Source organism: Melopsittacus undulatus, chromosome 4 (assembly GCF_012275295.1).
Source record: "Melopsittacus undulatus isolate bMelUnd1 chromosome 4, bMelUnd1.mat.Z, whole genome shotgun sequence".
Lineage (NCBI taxonomy): Eukaryota > Metazoa > Chordata > Aves > Psittaciformes > Psittaculidae > Melopsittacus > Melopsittacus undulatus.
Window position 1 is genome coordinate 8,056,260 of NC_047530.1, and position 15,042 is coordinate 8,071,301.

The 15,042-nt window shown below is 41.0% G+C and overlaps 1 protein-coding gene across 1 annotated transcript in view; it reads left to right on the forward strand.

The window, feature by feature from the left end:
- The first annotated feature begins 797 nt into the window (after positions 1–797).
- MGA (MAX dimerization protein MGA) overlaps positions 798–15,042 on the forward strand; it is a 48,472-nt gene continuing 34,227 nt past the window's right edge. The window contains exons 1-6 of the mRNA XM_031044513.2: positions 798–890; positions 1,146–2,281; positions 7,632–8,562; positions 8,911–9,001; positions 9,147–9,242; positions 14,050–14,178. Of these exons, the coding sequence (XP_030900373.2) occupies positions 1,224–2,281; positions 7,632–8,562; positions 8,911–9,001; positions 9,147–9,242; positions 14,050–14,178 (2,305 nt within the window). The 5' untranslated portion in view covers positions 798–890; positions 1,146–1,223. The remainder of the gene's footprint in view (positions 891–1,145; positions 2,282–7,631; positions 8,563–8,910; positions 9,002–9,146; positions 9,243–14,049; positions 14,179–15,042) is intronic.

Consider the following 15,042-nt stretch of genomic DNA (forward strand, 5'->3'; position numbering starts at 1 on the left):
TCTTTGTAAAGAAATATAGTTGTTCTCAAGCAGTTAACTCCTATTGATGGTGATTCACTCCTGTCCGTGGTTGTCACCAGCTAGACATTGATACCATCAACTTGTATTTAATTCCATACACAATATGGAACAACATGCAAACATCTGAAAGGGGGGAATGGCATTCAGAAGTGGCACCAGAATTGCTTATTATAAATTCTCACAGTGAGAAATGTTCAGGCTGCTTGAAAACATGAAGTTATTAATGAACTGTAGTTAGTGGTGATGTAATATTTAACCTTTGAGATAGACACACAAAAGTCAATTGTATATATGAAGTAAAGGTAACCCTCTTTTTTAATTCCCTAACTGGTGATGAGGCTAATCATAACACTACAAATGTTTTCTTGTTTGATTAAGTTATTTGCATGAGTTAGAAGTAGCTAAGGTTTTGCCTTGTGCTTTGCATTCATTTATTTAATCTTAGCTGCATGGCCTTTTGGGGGGTTAGTCTAGTTTTTTTCCTCAAGCTTACTCTTAAACTGGTTTTTCCTTCTTGTTTTTTGTTTCTGCCTTATACAGATATTTAGAAGTTCCTGGGACTGAGGTGGGGGGAAACAAAGAAATCCCAACCCCACAAACTTAGTCTTCTTTAGTAAAGATATTTGGGGAAAATGTGTTTTTTATTTAACATTTTATTTTCCCTTTCTTTCTCCTTTTTCATTTGCAAGAAGTTTTGGATGTCTGGGAGCTCTTCCTTTCTGGCCAGAGCAAGTGACATCTGCCTTTCTGTCAGGGATGTGCCATTTGTCCTTCTGAAAACTTCTGCGCCTTTTGCCAAATGCTGTTAAGAAAATGATCTGAAGAGTTGGGCCAATATCGGAACAAAGCACTTCGAAATATCAAGCAAAGTAAGGAGTCCTCTTGTGGCAAAGCATTCTAAGGAAATGCAGTTTAAAGGTGTCATAGCTCTCATGTCTATAAGGCCTACTTTATATACACACATGCAGCCTGGATTTGTTGCCTCTTCCTAATTGCACTCTATAGTACTTGTTAACTTTTAAGTTTTTAATGTGGAGAAGTGTTGGACAAAGGATTTCTCATGAGACTTAATTACTCAGACTGCATTGGAATAACTTTTCACTGTGTTTTCCTTTCTTTTCCAGAATGGTGAACACCCATAGAAGGCTATCAGAACTGTGTAGAATTTGCATTCGATTTGAGAGCTTGTAAGAGTACTCATCATGGAGAAACAGCAGCTTGTCCTGGGTAGCCAGGACAGTGGGACTGTGTCTGGTGCAGCGCCTGCTTTTTTTGTCATCCTGAAACAACAGCAGGGAAATGGTAAAGCTGACCAAGGAATCCTAGTAGCAAATCGTGATGCTTGTGCTCTTGCCAGCAGTGTATCAGCTCCAGTAAAACCCAAAGTCAAGACCTGTCTCCCAGCTGACTGCATCTCAGGGGGCATTACTGTCACCCTAGATAACAACACCATGTGGAATGAATTCTACCATCGGAACACAGAGATGATCCTGACGAAGCAGGGGAGGCGCATGTTCCCATACTGCCGATACTGGATTACAGGTCTGGATGTCAGCCAGAAGTACATCCTAGTCATGGACATATCCCCTGTGGACAATCACAGATACAAATGGAATGGCCGTTGGTGGGAGCCCAGTGGGAAGGCAGAACCCCATGTTCTTGGAAGAGTTTTTATTCATCCAGAATCCCCTTCCACTGGCCACTACTGGATGCACCAGCCAGTATCATTCTACAAACTCAAACTTACCAACAATACCCTGGACCAGGAGGGTCATATAATCTTGCATTCTATGCACCGCTATCTGCCACGACTTCACTTGGTGCCTGCAGACAAAGCCACAGAAGTCATTCAGCTCAATGGCCCAGATGTCCATACATTTACCTTTCCACAGACAGAGTTCTTTGCAGTTACAGCCTACCAGAACATCCAGATTACCCAGCTGAAAATAGATTACAATCCTTTTGCTAAAGGATTCAGAGATGATGGGTTGAATAGTCGACCTCAGCGTGATATGAAACAAAACAGTAACCTGGACTTGGAAGGAGGTGATATTTTTAGTGCTGCTGGCATTCATGGTCGTCCTTCTGATGCATTAGATTTGCATCAGAGAAGTTTAGATGCTTCATTCATTGGTCAAAACTCATCAGACACTGACATGGACAAAGATTCCTTTAATGCAGAAAGGGACTTCCTGGGTTTCCTGGACACTGACCTGTCTTCGGGTGAGATGCCAAAGCTAAAACAAGAGGTCTCTGAAAGGTGGGTTAACATTCTTTTTCTTTAGCACAAGTACTGGTTGGGTGGGATATTTGGTGAGACACTAATAACAGGATGATCAGTATCCAGAATTTCAAGGGTTGCCTGACCTGAAATGGCAGAACACTTAGTATTAAAAGCTTTTCTTAGCTTGAAGTCTTCTGTCAGTGTGGACTTTGTAATGTGTCTGAGGAGAATAAAAGTTTGGTATTTTTTTTCTATGTTGCTCTATCTCCCTTTGTAGAGCAGCGTTGAGGGATTTCTCTTAACCCTCTTAACATTTTAGAAGACTAATTTTTCACAGTTGCAAACAGCCCATTGTAGTCATTGGAACTTTTTACTGTGAGTGTGGTGAGGCACTGGCACAGGTTGTCCAGAGAAGCTGTGGCTGCCCCATCCCTGGCAGTGTTCAAGGCCAGGTTGGACGGGGCTTGGAGCAACCTGATCTAGACAAAGGTGTCTCTCTCCATGGCAGGGGGTTGGAACTGGATGATCCTTAAGGTCCTTTCCAACCCTAACTATTCTGTGATTCTATGAAAACGTTGTTCTTTTTAGGATTGTTTACTACAGCAACATGCTGCCCTGGTATCTTTGTCTCTCATTAGAGAATGGTAGGGGATGTGTGGCGTGTATGGATATTTAGGTTGGGTGTGTGTAGGGATTTCTACAGGGCAGTTCTAACTGGCAGCACACCACTGTTTTGTCAATAACTGCTTGTGGGAATTTATTCCACAAAGCAGCATGAGGTAGCCTGCCTGTTGGTAGTCAGTTGCCTCATGTTTGCTCTGAGGTAAGAGAATCTGCACCTTAGGGAAGTACTTTAGAATAACTGTTACACTCTTCACACCATAATTTGCTCTGTGGTGATTTTAGGTCTGTGTACTTATACAGTATTGGTTTTTTGAACCATTCTGTTCATATCACAGAAACAGTAGTAAAGCAATCTAAGTGTATATTGGGAGTCTACCTGTCGCATGGAACCTGCTAGCTGTGTTTGTGTAGGTAAAACAAGCTTGGCAGAACCTATTATTTTACTCTACTTTCACTTGGCTTCCAAAATCTAAGCAATAAAATAGAGCCAATCTAGTAAATAGTGAATCTGTGTCAAGAGATGCTTAGAAATACTTTGAACCTGAACATGAAGAAGTGATTTTTTTAAAGAGGTTTCTCTCCTGCCATATTTCTTCATTCTGTTTGTAAATACCAGGCTTAATCTGCCAAAGATTTAGTGACAAAAGCAGCCTTATGTAGATCAGTACACCAAGCAGTTATTCACCTGCAGGATATCAGGATGATGTTAATGGTGTAATTAGAGGTCAGTTCTTGGCGGAAAAAAGATATAATTATCCAATTTGTTTCAAAGGCTGTATTACTATACTACTTCAGTGTGTTTTAAAGGGGGCTGCTCAATGGCTTTTCTCCTTACAGAAAGCATCTCCTTGGCTTTTGTGTAACTGAAAAACTTCAAAGTCCTCCATTCTTCAAGACTTCATTAAGTATAGTTGTAATAATTCTTAAGAGTACTAGAGTTGTTTTGGGATCTAGTGTACCCTCACCTCTCTTTTGCAGTGTTCTGCAGTGTTGCTGTATTAGGCAGAAGAACATCCTCTACACCTCTTACATTCTCCAAACATATTGTTGTAAATTCAAGAGAAACCCACCTTGAAGACTGAAAGTACACTGATTCTAGAGAGGATGGGCTTTCCTGAGTTCCTAAGAATACAGCATGGAAAAGTGTTTAGATAACTGCATATTGGAATTAAACCAGTAAAACTCTGAAAATAATTACTGAAAGGTTTATTTTCTCTTCTAAGTGATATTTTGTTTGTTTCTTTGGGGTCATCTGCAGTTGAAAAAAATTAATATTTTGATAATTCTGTTTGCCTGAAGAGGGTCATTGAAGCAAATTATTTGGACAGCTGTTTGAATTGCACAGCTTGGGGGTTCTTTGGTTCCCTTCATTCCCAGGGAGTAAACCCCCATGGTTTTAAGGACTCAAGAACAGATGATGCAAGTTGGCAGACTTAATTTCTTCTGGTCCAGAGCATGTTAGATGCATTCCCTGGTTTCACATCCAAGACAATTTATCTCTGAAATGCGCTAAAAGCTGCACAGACGAGGAGAGGTTATAAAGGGCTTTTCTCTGTTCTTGGCTTGGAAGCATCTGTCATTTGATGAATAAATGTTACCACCATCCTGGAACTCTCCTCAAGCATTGCCCAGCTTTTTGATTTATGGTTTTGTGATCTGTGGCAGCCAGATTCTGTGCTTGGAAGGAGAAGAATTGATCTCATCCAAGAAACAGAACTGTCTCTGTATGTGCTGGGGACTTTCAGAGCATCAGTTCTCCTTTTTCCTTCATATCTGTTCACAATGTTTTCATGCTGTGCAGTTGAGATCCATTCACAAACATGTCAACCTTTCAAGGACAGTGTTGAGTGAGTGGCATTTTTCTTTATGAAACCAGACACATTAATACTTGCATATTAATGAAGACTGAGCAGTTATTTTTTTGTCATAGGCAAGCTATTACTGTTAGTTGATAGGCACTGTCTCGCTTTCATACAGGGTAGTGAGTTCTGCTGAGTTTAGATTTGGGTGAGAGTCAGAAGCTGGGAGCTGTTGCCTCCCAGATAATGCTCACTAAAGGTAGTGGAGTTCCTAGTGTGTGGTATTGCCCACCAAAGCTCGGTTTTTCTGACACTTTTGAGAATGAAACTATTGTAAAAGGTTGTGTATACCTGAGAACAATTCTAATCTTGAGTTAGGAGCCCACTTTGGAAATAAAGGGCTATTTTCTTTATACAAGGTAGTATGGTTGGTTGGTTGGTCTTTTGTTTGTTTTCCCTGTGGCCTGGTAGTATGTTCAGTTTCATCAGATGTATTGTAAAGAAAAGAAATGTTTAATTTGAGTTGTGAATGCTTCTGTACAAATGGTTATGCTTGGAACACTCAGATGTTGGGGCCATGGAGGGAACCACAAGGAGATTTCACTGGTTCTTAAGTCTAGCAGGCTGATGTACCCTTTGTCCCTTCAATGTCTTTCAAATTTCCTACTTCAGCAATACAAATACTTAATGCTCCATTAGTCTTGTTTTTCTAATTTGGTTGTCTTGTGTTTAGTGTGAATTTGCTTTTCTTCCCTCCTTGCCTTCCTTTTGGAAGAAGAAGGCAATTGACCTGACATCTAACCTAGAATCATAGAATATTTAGGGTTGGAAAGGACCTTACTTCCCCTGTTCCTTCAGTTTGAACCCATTACCCTTTGTGCTGTCGCTACAGCCCCTGATGAAGAGTCCCTCTCCAGCATCTATGTAGGCCCCTTCAGATACTGGAAGGCTGCTGTGAGCTCTCCACACAACCTTCTTTTCTTCAGGCTGAACAGCCCCAGCTTTCTTCGTCTGTTCCTTTTGTACGTAATACATTGTTATCACAGTTATGTTGTTATATTTGAAATTATTATTATTATTATCATTAACAAATATTGTTATTTTTAATAAAATAAGATTAACAATTTGGGTAATAGCATCCTTAAAATGAAACATCATGTCTCATTAAAAATACATTTCTATAAAGGGAGTATTGGAATACTACCTGATATGTTTAGTAAATAAGTACTGGCTGTTGTTTGATGAGGTTGTCTCCTGGGTTGACCCTGGCTGGACACCCTGTGCCCACTAAAGCTGCTTGGTCACTCCTCCTCCGCAGCTGGACAGGGGAGAGAGAAAGCTCCTGGGAGACAAGGACAAGAAGGGTTCATTCACTGGTTACTGTTGTGAGCCAAATAGACTTGACCTGGGGAAATTAGTTTAATTTATTACCAACCAAATCACAGTAGTCCTCCTCCCACTCCTTCCTTCCTGGGCTTAGCTTCACTCCCTAATTCTTCACCTCCTCCCCTCCAGCAGTGCTAGGGAATGGGGGTTGTAGTCAGTTCATCACATGTTGTCTCTGCCACTCTTTCCTCCTCAGGGAGGACTCCTCACACTCTTCCCCTGCTCCAACATGGAATCCCTCCTGTGGGAGACAATCTTCCACAAACTACTCCTGTGTGGGTCCTTCCCATGGGCTGCAGTTCTTCACAAACTGCTCCAGTGTGGGTCCCCTTGACAGAGTGCAGTCCTTCAGGAACAGACTTGTTCCAGGATGGGTCCCTCCCATGGGGTGCAGTCCTTCAGGAATAGACTGCTCCAACATGGGTTCCCTGTGGGGTCACCGCCTCCTTTGGGCATCCCCCTGCTCTGTCATAGGATCCTCCCTTGGCTGCAAGGAAATCTCTGCTCTGGAGCACCTTCTTTCCTACTTTGTTGACCTTGGTGTCTGCAGAGCTGTTTCTCCAGTACAGTCTCACTCTTTCTGTCTGCAATGGTTGTTGTGCGGTACCTTTTTCTGCTTCTTAAATGCATTATCACAGAGGTGTTACCACCATTGGTGATGAGCTCTGCCTTGACCAGCAGCAGGTCTGTCTTCGAGCTGGCTGGCAATTGGCTCTGTTGGGCATAGTGGAAGCTTCTAGCAGCTTGTCACAGAAGCCACCCCTGTAGATCCTGCCCCGCAACCAAATCCTTGCCAGGCAAACCCAATACAGGTTCATTGTGGATTCAGGTTTCTGGTCTTATGCCTTAGCTACTTCCTGTTGTGATAAAGAGCCAGCTTCTGAGATGCCCTTAACAAAGCTCTGACTGCAGTCTTTTCACTGATGTATCTGTCCCTCAAAGAAGCCTATCACTGGAGTGCAACTGGCCGCACTGTTAGTCTCCAATATCTAATGCATGGTATGTCAAATTCTGCTTAGGTTAGTGCTGGATGTAAGATGGAGCATAATTCAATAGGATATTAACATTGTGTGAAAGTTCAAACAACAGTTGAGCTTAGTTGTCTGAATGTGGCTTCAGGATGAATTAACTAGAATTTTAGTGAAATCCTGTAAACTGAAGAGCATAAAGCACTCAGTTTATTATTTGCAAGCACAGTGGCTTCAATATGAGATACACAGCAAACTAAGGCCACTTCTGAACACTTAAAACATGATAGCTTAGCATGAATTCATGCTGAGTCTCAAATAGGAGGAAGTGCAAATGTCACCCTGATATTCCTGGGGAAGGAAATTGTGCTGCTGCCTTCAGATAGGAGTTGGACTGGTTTTAATGATGGCAATTTCTTCTTTTTTTGGAGCACTTATAAAAATATAAGCTTGTAAACAACAGTTTATTTAGCAGACACATGTTTTGGAGCATTTTGGCTTTTTATTTTTGCAGTATGTAACCAGGGACTGTGGGGGATGAGTTTGGGTAAAGGAGGACATTTGATGAAGATTTTGTGTTTTGTTTTTGTCCCCTCCTTCCCACTCCAGTCCCATTGCGAGCAGTTACGAAAGCAGTTCCCATGTGGCATCCCCGTTGGACCCAAATGGACACTTTAATGTAGTCGTTAAAGAGGAACCAATAGATGACTATGACTACGAGTTGGGTATTTGCACACAAGGAGTAAGTGTGAAGCAGGAAGAAGACACAGATGAAACGGATGAGTATTCCAACACTGATGATGATGATCCCATCCTACAAAAACACCTTATGAGACATGATGAAACAGATGGAACTGATGGGGAATTCAGGTCTAGGAAGCGTGTATTAAACAGTCCTTCAGGTGTTGCCAAAGCAAAAATGTTAAAGTTGGATAGTGGGAAGATGCCTGTGGTCTATTTGGAACCTTGTGCAGTCACAAAGAGCACAGTGAAGATATCTGAGCTGCCACAGACCATGCTTTCCTCTTGCAAGAAGGATAAATCCCCTTTTAGTGCAGTGTTGGATCCCTTGCCTGTGTGTTTTGAAAATCACAAAGGCTCTTGCTCAGGCACAGATGCTGTTACTGAGGAGTTAGTTATGAAAAAACAATCTTCTGGAAATAAAGTGTCAGAGAAATACTCTCCAGTCAGAGAGGCCCAGTGGGCTCTATCTAAATCACCTAATTTTAATGTCAGAGGCTCAGTAAGTTGTCAGTTTTCAGCTAAAGAGATCTGTGGAAGAAAAAGGTCTGGCATACTGAAGAGCCGTATGTCCCTGAGAGGCTCTGGTAGCAATCAGAACACCCTCTCATCAGTTACAACTAAAAGAGGAAGGCCACGGAAACTGAGGATTTCCAAAGCTGGTCGACCACCTAAAGGTATAGGGAAAGCTGTAATAACGAGCAAGAATGCCTCACTGGGGCCTGGGAATATCCTTCCAGATGTTAAGCCAGACCTTGAAGATGTTGATGGAGTCCTCTTTGTGTCCTTTGCATCAAAGGTAAAACCTAGCTGTTTTGAGTAAGATACAAAACCTTTTAGAATGTCTCATTTTTAAGCCCTTTGTACTTCCAGCTGAAGGTATATTTTATTTTAAACTGAGTTTTGAGATTTAGGGCATCTTTCCAAATCTGTTCTTATCCTCTCCCTATATTAATCACAACATTTTCTAACTTAGCATCTTGGGGAGAAATAGTGGGATCTGGAGTTCTGTATAGGAGAATGAATGCGTACTTGTTTGTTAAGCAATCTCATGTTTTGATTATGTTGGTGATTTGATGTGGCTTAGTTTGTATCTAAGTCAGTGTTTAAGTATCTTGTACTTACTCAAGGCTCTTCATGTATGTAGGAAGCTCTTGACATTCACACTGTTGATAAAGCTGGAGGAGGAGAAGAGTCACGGAATCTTCAGGCTCCCTTGTTGACGAAAAATGATCCAGGTACATTTTTGTGGGTTTTTTGTAAGTGGCTATTCTGTGCAAGAAGGGAATTTGTAAAAACACACTGGAAAATTAATATTTTTAGTCAATTATTGGCACAGTAAATTTTTTTTTGTATATTCTTTCTTTTTGAACTTTTGAGTAGATAGTCAAGCAAGAATACAGGTACTAGAAAAGGAATTGATGGAAGAACTGAAGACATTGAGGCATAAGCAAGTAATACATCCTAGCCTTCAGGAAGGTAAGTGAGCAGTCTACATATTGTTGCACCTCCTTGTATAGTATACTTAATCGTGCTGAATTGGTATTTTCCTACTGGATGTGATACTGTTTATGTTCAATACAGCTGGGATCTGGATTTGGTTTCAAACACGGGGAAGTGTAGAGATCTGTATGTATAAATGTGAGAGTAAGAAAGGAAGTTTGTGAAGTATCCCTCTTGCCATTTGTGGCAGTGAGAGAAAATCTGTGGTGTCTGACCCATTTTGTTTTATGTAGAGGCTTTAAAAGTAGTTTTTGCCAGCCAGTAAAGATGTTCTTGTTTTCACACATTCATGTTGCAAACTAGAAGAGGTGACAGAGGCAGAAAATGACTCCTGAATCTCCATCAGCAGAGGAAGACGCTGCATGTCGTTATATGCCTCTTGCAGAAGATGCCAAGCCTTCAGACTGCCTGTTCTGTAGTGAGCTAATCCTTGTAGAGAGCGGATGGAGTTGGTTTTACTCAACCATAGAAAATAGCCATTTCCTAGTAGTAGAGGTGCTGGAGATCCAGAAACACTTAACTAAGACTGCATTTGCTATGTTTAAATCTGTATTTCTGTGAATCACTGTAGATCTTTGTTGGGGACTGTAGTGATAGGACAAGGGGTTCAGACTTAAACGGGGGAAGTTTGGGTTGGATAAAAGGAAGAAGTTCTTTACTGTGAGGGTGGTGAGGCACTAGAATGGGTTGCCCAAGGAAGTTGTGAATGCTCCATCCTTGGCAGTGTTCAAGGCCGGGTTGGGTGAAGCCTTGGGTGACATGGTTTAGTGTGAGGTGTCCCTGCCCATGGCAGGCAGGTTAGAACTAGATGATGCTGAGGTCTTTTCCCGCCCTAACTATTCTATGATTCTGTGATCCAGTTCACTAGTCACATAAAGGGTCCAAGCAAGCATGTGATCTTGTATTTATATACAGTATTATCCTGAGGTTAGATAGAAGAAGGTCAGATCAACACAGCAGAACTCAGTCTTCTCTCTACTGATGATATTGAAAGACTTCAGCAATAGTAGTCCTGAGACCAGTGGCATTAATATAGGCTTTGGGCAGATAATGAAGGAATTGATCTGAATGGCAGTGTTGCACCTCATGCTCTTGTGGTCCTGGGCCTGAATTTTTCAAGCATCTAACTGTAGGGATTGAGATTCCAAATAACCAATTGAGACTCCAAAGATCTTTGCTCTGATACTAGTTATTTTGGGTCCTCGCAGAATTTCTACTGAGAAGAGGCCTTGATTATCCTGAATCCAGAATGGTTTATACATGTGGTATGATAAGAACTAGCCTGTCATCTTTTGACGCTATTTAAAAGAATGCCTTTGTGTCTTGCTAGTCTTGAGCTGACATTCCTGTCTTCCACCTTTGCAAAACAGTCATAAGAAAGGTATTAGAGAACTCTTGGAGCTCTGTCCTAGATGTGGCAGCAGTGAAACCAGCTAACCCATCACCAGCCAGGTTGTACCTCAGTGGATGTGTAAATGCAGTTTTTCTCTCCCATGATTCTGGCAATAGGCAGCCCTGTTTTCTAATGACCCCTCTGGCCAACCTGCCCTCACAGGTCTGCATGTGTTGTCATACATTGCATTAGCACCATGTTTCCAAAAACGGTGGTAAAATCTCCTTTCTGGTCGGCTGCTGACAGTGCTAGATACAGCACCAAGCAAATGTTGTAGTCATGTTAAGGCTTTTTTGGTTTATATTGTGGGCCTCCTTGATAATATTGTTACCCAAGAAAAGTAATAAAAATGATGGTTTATTGGCAACCACTACACCAGCAAGGGCTGTTTCACTCATGAGAGAATCCTGCAACAGGGAAGATGTAAAACCCACGTAGTTTTCCTCCAGCTTCTAAATACGTGGTGGTGAAGCGTGTGTGGTACCTTCTGAGGGGTGTTTAGGACTTCACAGATAGTACAAAATGGAGAAGAAAAGCATCAGGCTAAGGAAGAGGTCTGAAGAATTTTGACTTTCTTGAACACTTGTGACTGTCATTTCCAGTGTTGGATGGTAATCTGCTGATCCTGCTTAATGGTGAAATCATAATTCAGCAATGAAGAGAATCACCCTCACCTGTCTTAGAGTGAAGTTATGTGAAAACTATTTGCAGCAAGAGTATTATTACAGATAAGATGCAGATGTAATTAGATTAGGCTGTGAATTACATTATATATACTTCTGTTGTTACACTTCAGCTGCTGCATGTGAACTGGACTCTTTATTCAGTTTACCTTCAGCTTGCAAAAAGCTAAAGACATAATGATGGTAATGGAGATATCATCAGTAACACATAAGAAGGTGGCTGGAGAGTACCTCAAGGCCACACTTAAGGGCTGTATCTTTCTCCAGACATACTAATTCTATGTAGCATCCTGGAGCTTGGTGCACCCTTATTAGCCTTCTTGATTCTTATACTTGTTCTCCAAAGTTTCTTGGCGACAGATAATGACTAATAAAACCACCTTGTTATCTACTACAGAACAGGCAAAGGGATATGGCTCCCTTCTGTCTGAAAGATGTGAAGTGCATGTTTCTAAATGTGCTTTCAGCCATTCTGTAGAAGCTTTCTGGCTTTCTGGTCCTCACAGCAGTATGGGAAATGGACATAGCAATTCTGACTGATGTTAACTCTGGTTTTGGACAGTGTAGTTGAGAAGCGCAAGTATCATTTTGGAGATGTGTTGGAGCTGTACCTGAACCTCACAGTTGCTGTTGATTTGTGACATTAAGGAAATGGTGATTAGGGGTATCCAGATCTTGGAGGAACCAGGACTGCAGGAAGAAAGTGCTTCAGAAAGAAGGGAATTCAACTTGAGCATGTTAGAAGGAAGGCTCCTACTGAAGTGCTGCAGTGCTATGGGATGTCACTTCTATCTGAACTAATTTGAATCCCTTATATTCAAAGGCACTGTTGTCACACATCGTATTTCAGATTTGGCACCTGCATCTGATGGAGAGGAGAAAGATCTTGAGGTTCTTCATTTGCTACTATTTGATTACAGCAAGTGAAATATAGCAATACTCTAGAATGTTAGAAATTAATAGAAGTGAATTCACCTGTCATATATGGTGATGTCTCCACTGACGTAGTACTTGGTCTTACTTGTTGTTCTCTTTAGGCTGTCTGCATTCGTTTCGTGTTACAGCCTCTTATTTTTTTGTCTCAGTGTTTTTTATTTCATGATGTGAAACTGAAAGAATAAATACTGTGTATGGGTGATGTTCTTATTTTGGTTTGAGTATTAAACAAAGCAAGGCTTGGTTTTGGAGATGATCGAATGATTCAAAGGGAGTGTCAAGAAAAACAAACTGTACTCTTCCCATTTTAAATAGAGTTTGAAAAGAAATGGATGACATCTTGACATTTAGCAGTTGACATGTTTTTATACAAGATGCTAGATTGACTTGGCTTGCTGCTCATTTTGCCTGTGTAGATTTGAAAATTACATCTCACTAGACTGTCTTTGATAACAGGATCTGTTTAAACACCCATCTTGGAGATTTGTTCCATGTCGATTGTTTTCAGGCTGCCAGTAATCAGGTCACTGTGTTGCCACTTGGGAACACGAATGTGTACCACCAACACAAGATTTCTGCTGTATGCGCAAATATTGCTTTATGTGACCTGAGCCTTGTCATACATTTTCAATTTCAAAACTCGCATATTTAATAGATGAATTTCAGACTTGTTGGCAGCAGGAGCACTTAGCAGTAGGCTTCTATAGCTAACAACCAAAATAAACGTTCTCAGCTCCAGACTGCAAGCTGAATTTGATTGATAACACTCATTTCTTGTACTCAGCATAGCAATATTTTCCAGAAGAGGTACGAAGTTCCTGGCTTTTTTCCCCTCAGCATTTCTGTATCTGTATTTGTTTTGCCACGGAAAAAGATAGCATTTGTGATCAAGTAAAGTGTTTCTGTTTGAGTATTTTTGGGGAGTTGATGAAGGAAGATGCTATAGGCAGTTAAACATGAGCGGTGACACCAACAAACACCTATTGGTTAATTTCTTTATGGGCACTTTTCCCTCTTGCTTCAAAAGACAAAAAAGAAGTTTTATTGCAAAGTGCCAAGCTTGGAAGACAAATAACCTGCTGGTATCTGGGTTTGATGAGCTAGTCCTGAGAGTGCTGTCTGAATACAGCTTTATTTATATCAGAGTTTCCAAACACACACATTTCAGATCTAAAAAGTGGTTTGCTCTTGTCTCATTAGTGGTTGAAACTGGTGCATGCGGTGTATGTTCTTTTGCAGGAATAGCTTTCCATAGAGAAGGGGATGCGTAAGTACTGCTGGCAGGATTGGTGATTTATGTCTCAATATGCAATAATCTCAATACCAATAATCGGCAGAGTTGGGTTCAGGCAGTGACTCTGGCCTTTAAGGATGTTAAGTAGTGCTCGCTTCCGAAAAGGAACAAACAGAGATGTCCATCATGAGAACTGTCACAACACTGGCACTTTGGTTAAGAAATTTCTGTGGAAACTTCTATAGTAATCAAGAAAACTATGAAAAGGAATTAAATTTTTCCTTGATTTTCCCATTCCCAAAAATACTCTTTAAAATGTTCGTTAAAATATTCTTTAAAAAACTCATACTTGCTGCAAATCCAGCATAAGTAGCAGTTACAGTTGCTAATGCTGTTTTTCAGGTCTCTTAAAATGGTGGGTGAATGCTAGAAAAACCTGTGTATAACTTAATGGTTTCCCTTTTAGTAAGTATGTTGACTTTGTTTCTCCCAGTGTCTTGGTACATTGTGACATTGACTGATACTTGCCTCTTCTAGTGGGACTGAAGCTGAATTCTGTGGACCCAACAGTAAGCATTGACTTGAAATACTTGGGTGTGCAGCTTCCTCTTTCCTACTCAAATTACTCTGTGTGGAGCTACCCAGGAACCAATCCCAATTCTCCAGGTGGGTCGAATAAGAATTTGTTAAAATCTCAAGCATTACTTTTTTATCATCGACAATCAGAAGGAGGGAGTGGCCATTTAGTTCAATGTGGTATCTGAAAGCAATTGGAGCAGTATTAATAGAGTAAAATGGGAAACCTCCTTAAATCATCATATGGTTCCTGGCCAAGGAATCCTGAGTAATTCTGGCCAGGTTGTCTTCAGCCTTCCCTTTTTCTGGTGGTTGTGATCCAGTAATGGTATCAGTCTAGTTCATTCTGTACTGGTATGTTTTGTCTACTTGAGCTGAATTTTCTGAGTGTGAATATACACATCAACTACTCTCAGATTGCTCAGAAGAAGTTTAAGCAGTCTGCATCTCTCTGTTGCTCACATGCAAAGCAAACAAAAAGCTGTCTTACAGAGAGCCCTGAGAGAACTTTCCAGGAGAAAAGCTTGAGGCAGCACTTGGGAGCTAACCTACAACTTCATCATCATTATTTATTACAGAAGTGCTGACCAGTTGTGCTTTTTAAACTTACTCTATATCCAGTCTCATTGTACTGTGACTACTATTCTAATACTGTTGGTCAATATTGTTTTTAGTAATAAACTGGTTGGACAAGATATAGGGGTGCTTATCCTTCTACTTACCTTTTTCTCCTACTTTAATATTCTGTTTCTTCCTTATTCTGATGCTTTTAGGAGCTGGTAAGGAGGCAGATGTATCTCAGCTTTTTTTCAGTGCAGAGGAGGCAGGTTCAATTCAGAAGACCTCAACCAGCTCAGTGTCAGATGCAGTTGTTTCTAGCCTGGCAATATGTAGAACAGCCACACAGGTCCCTTTTAGTATTTTTATGTTCTAGCTTAGTTTCCGTAGCTGATG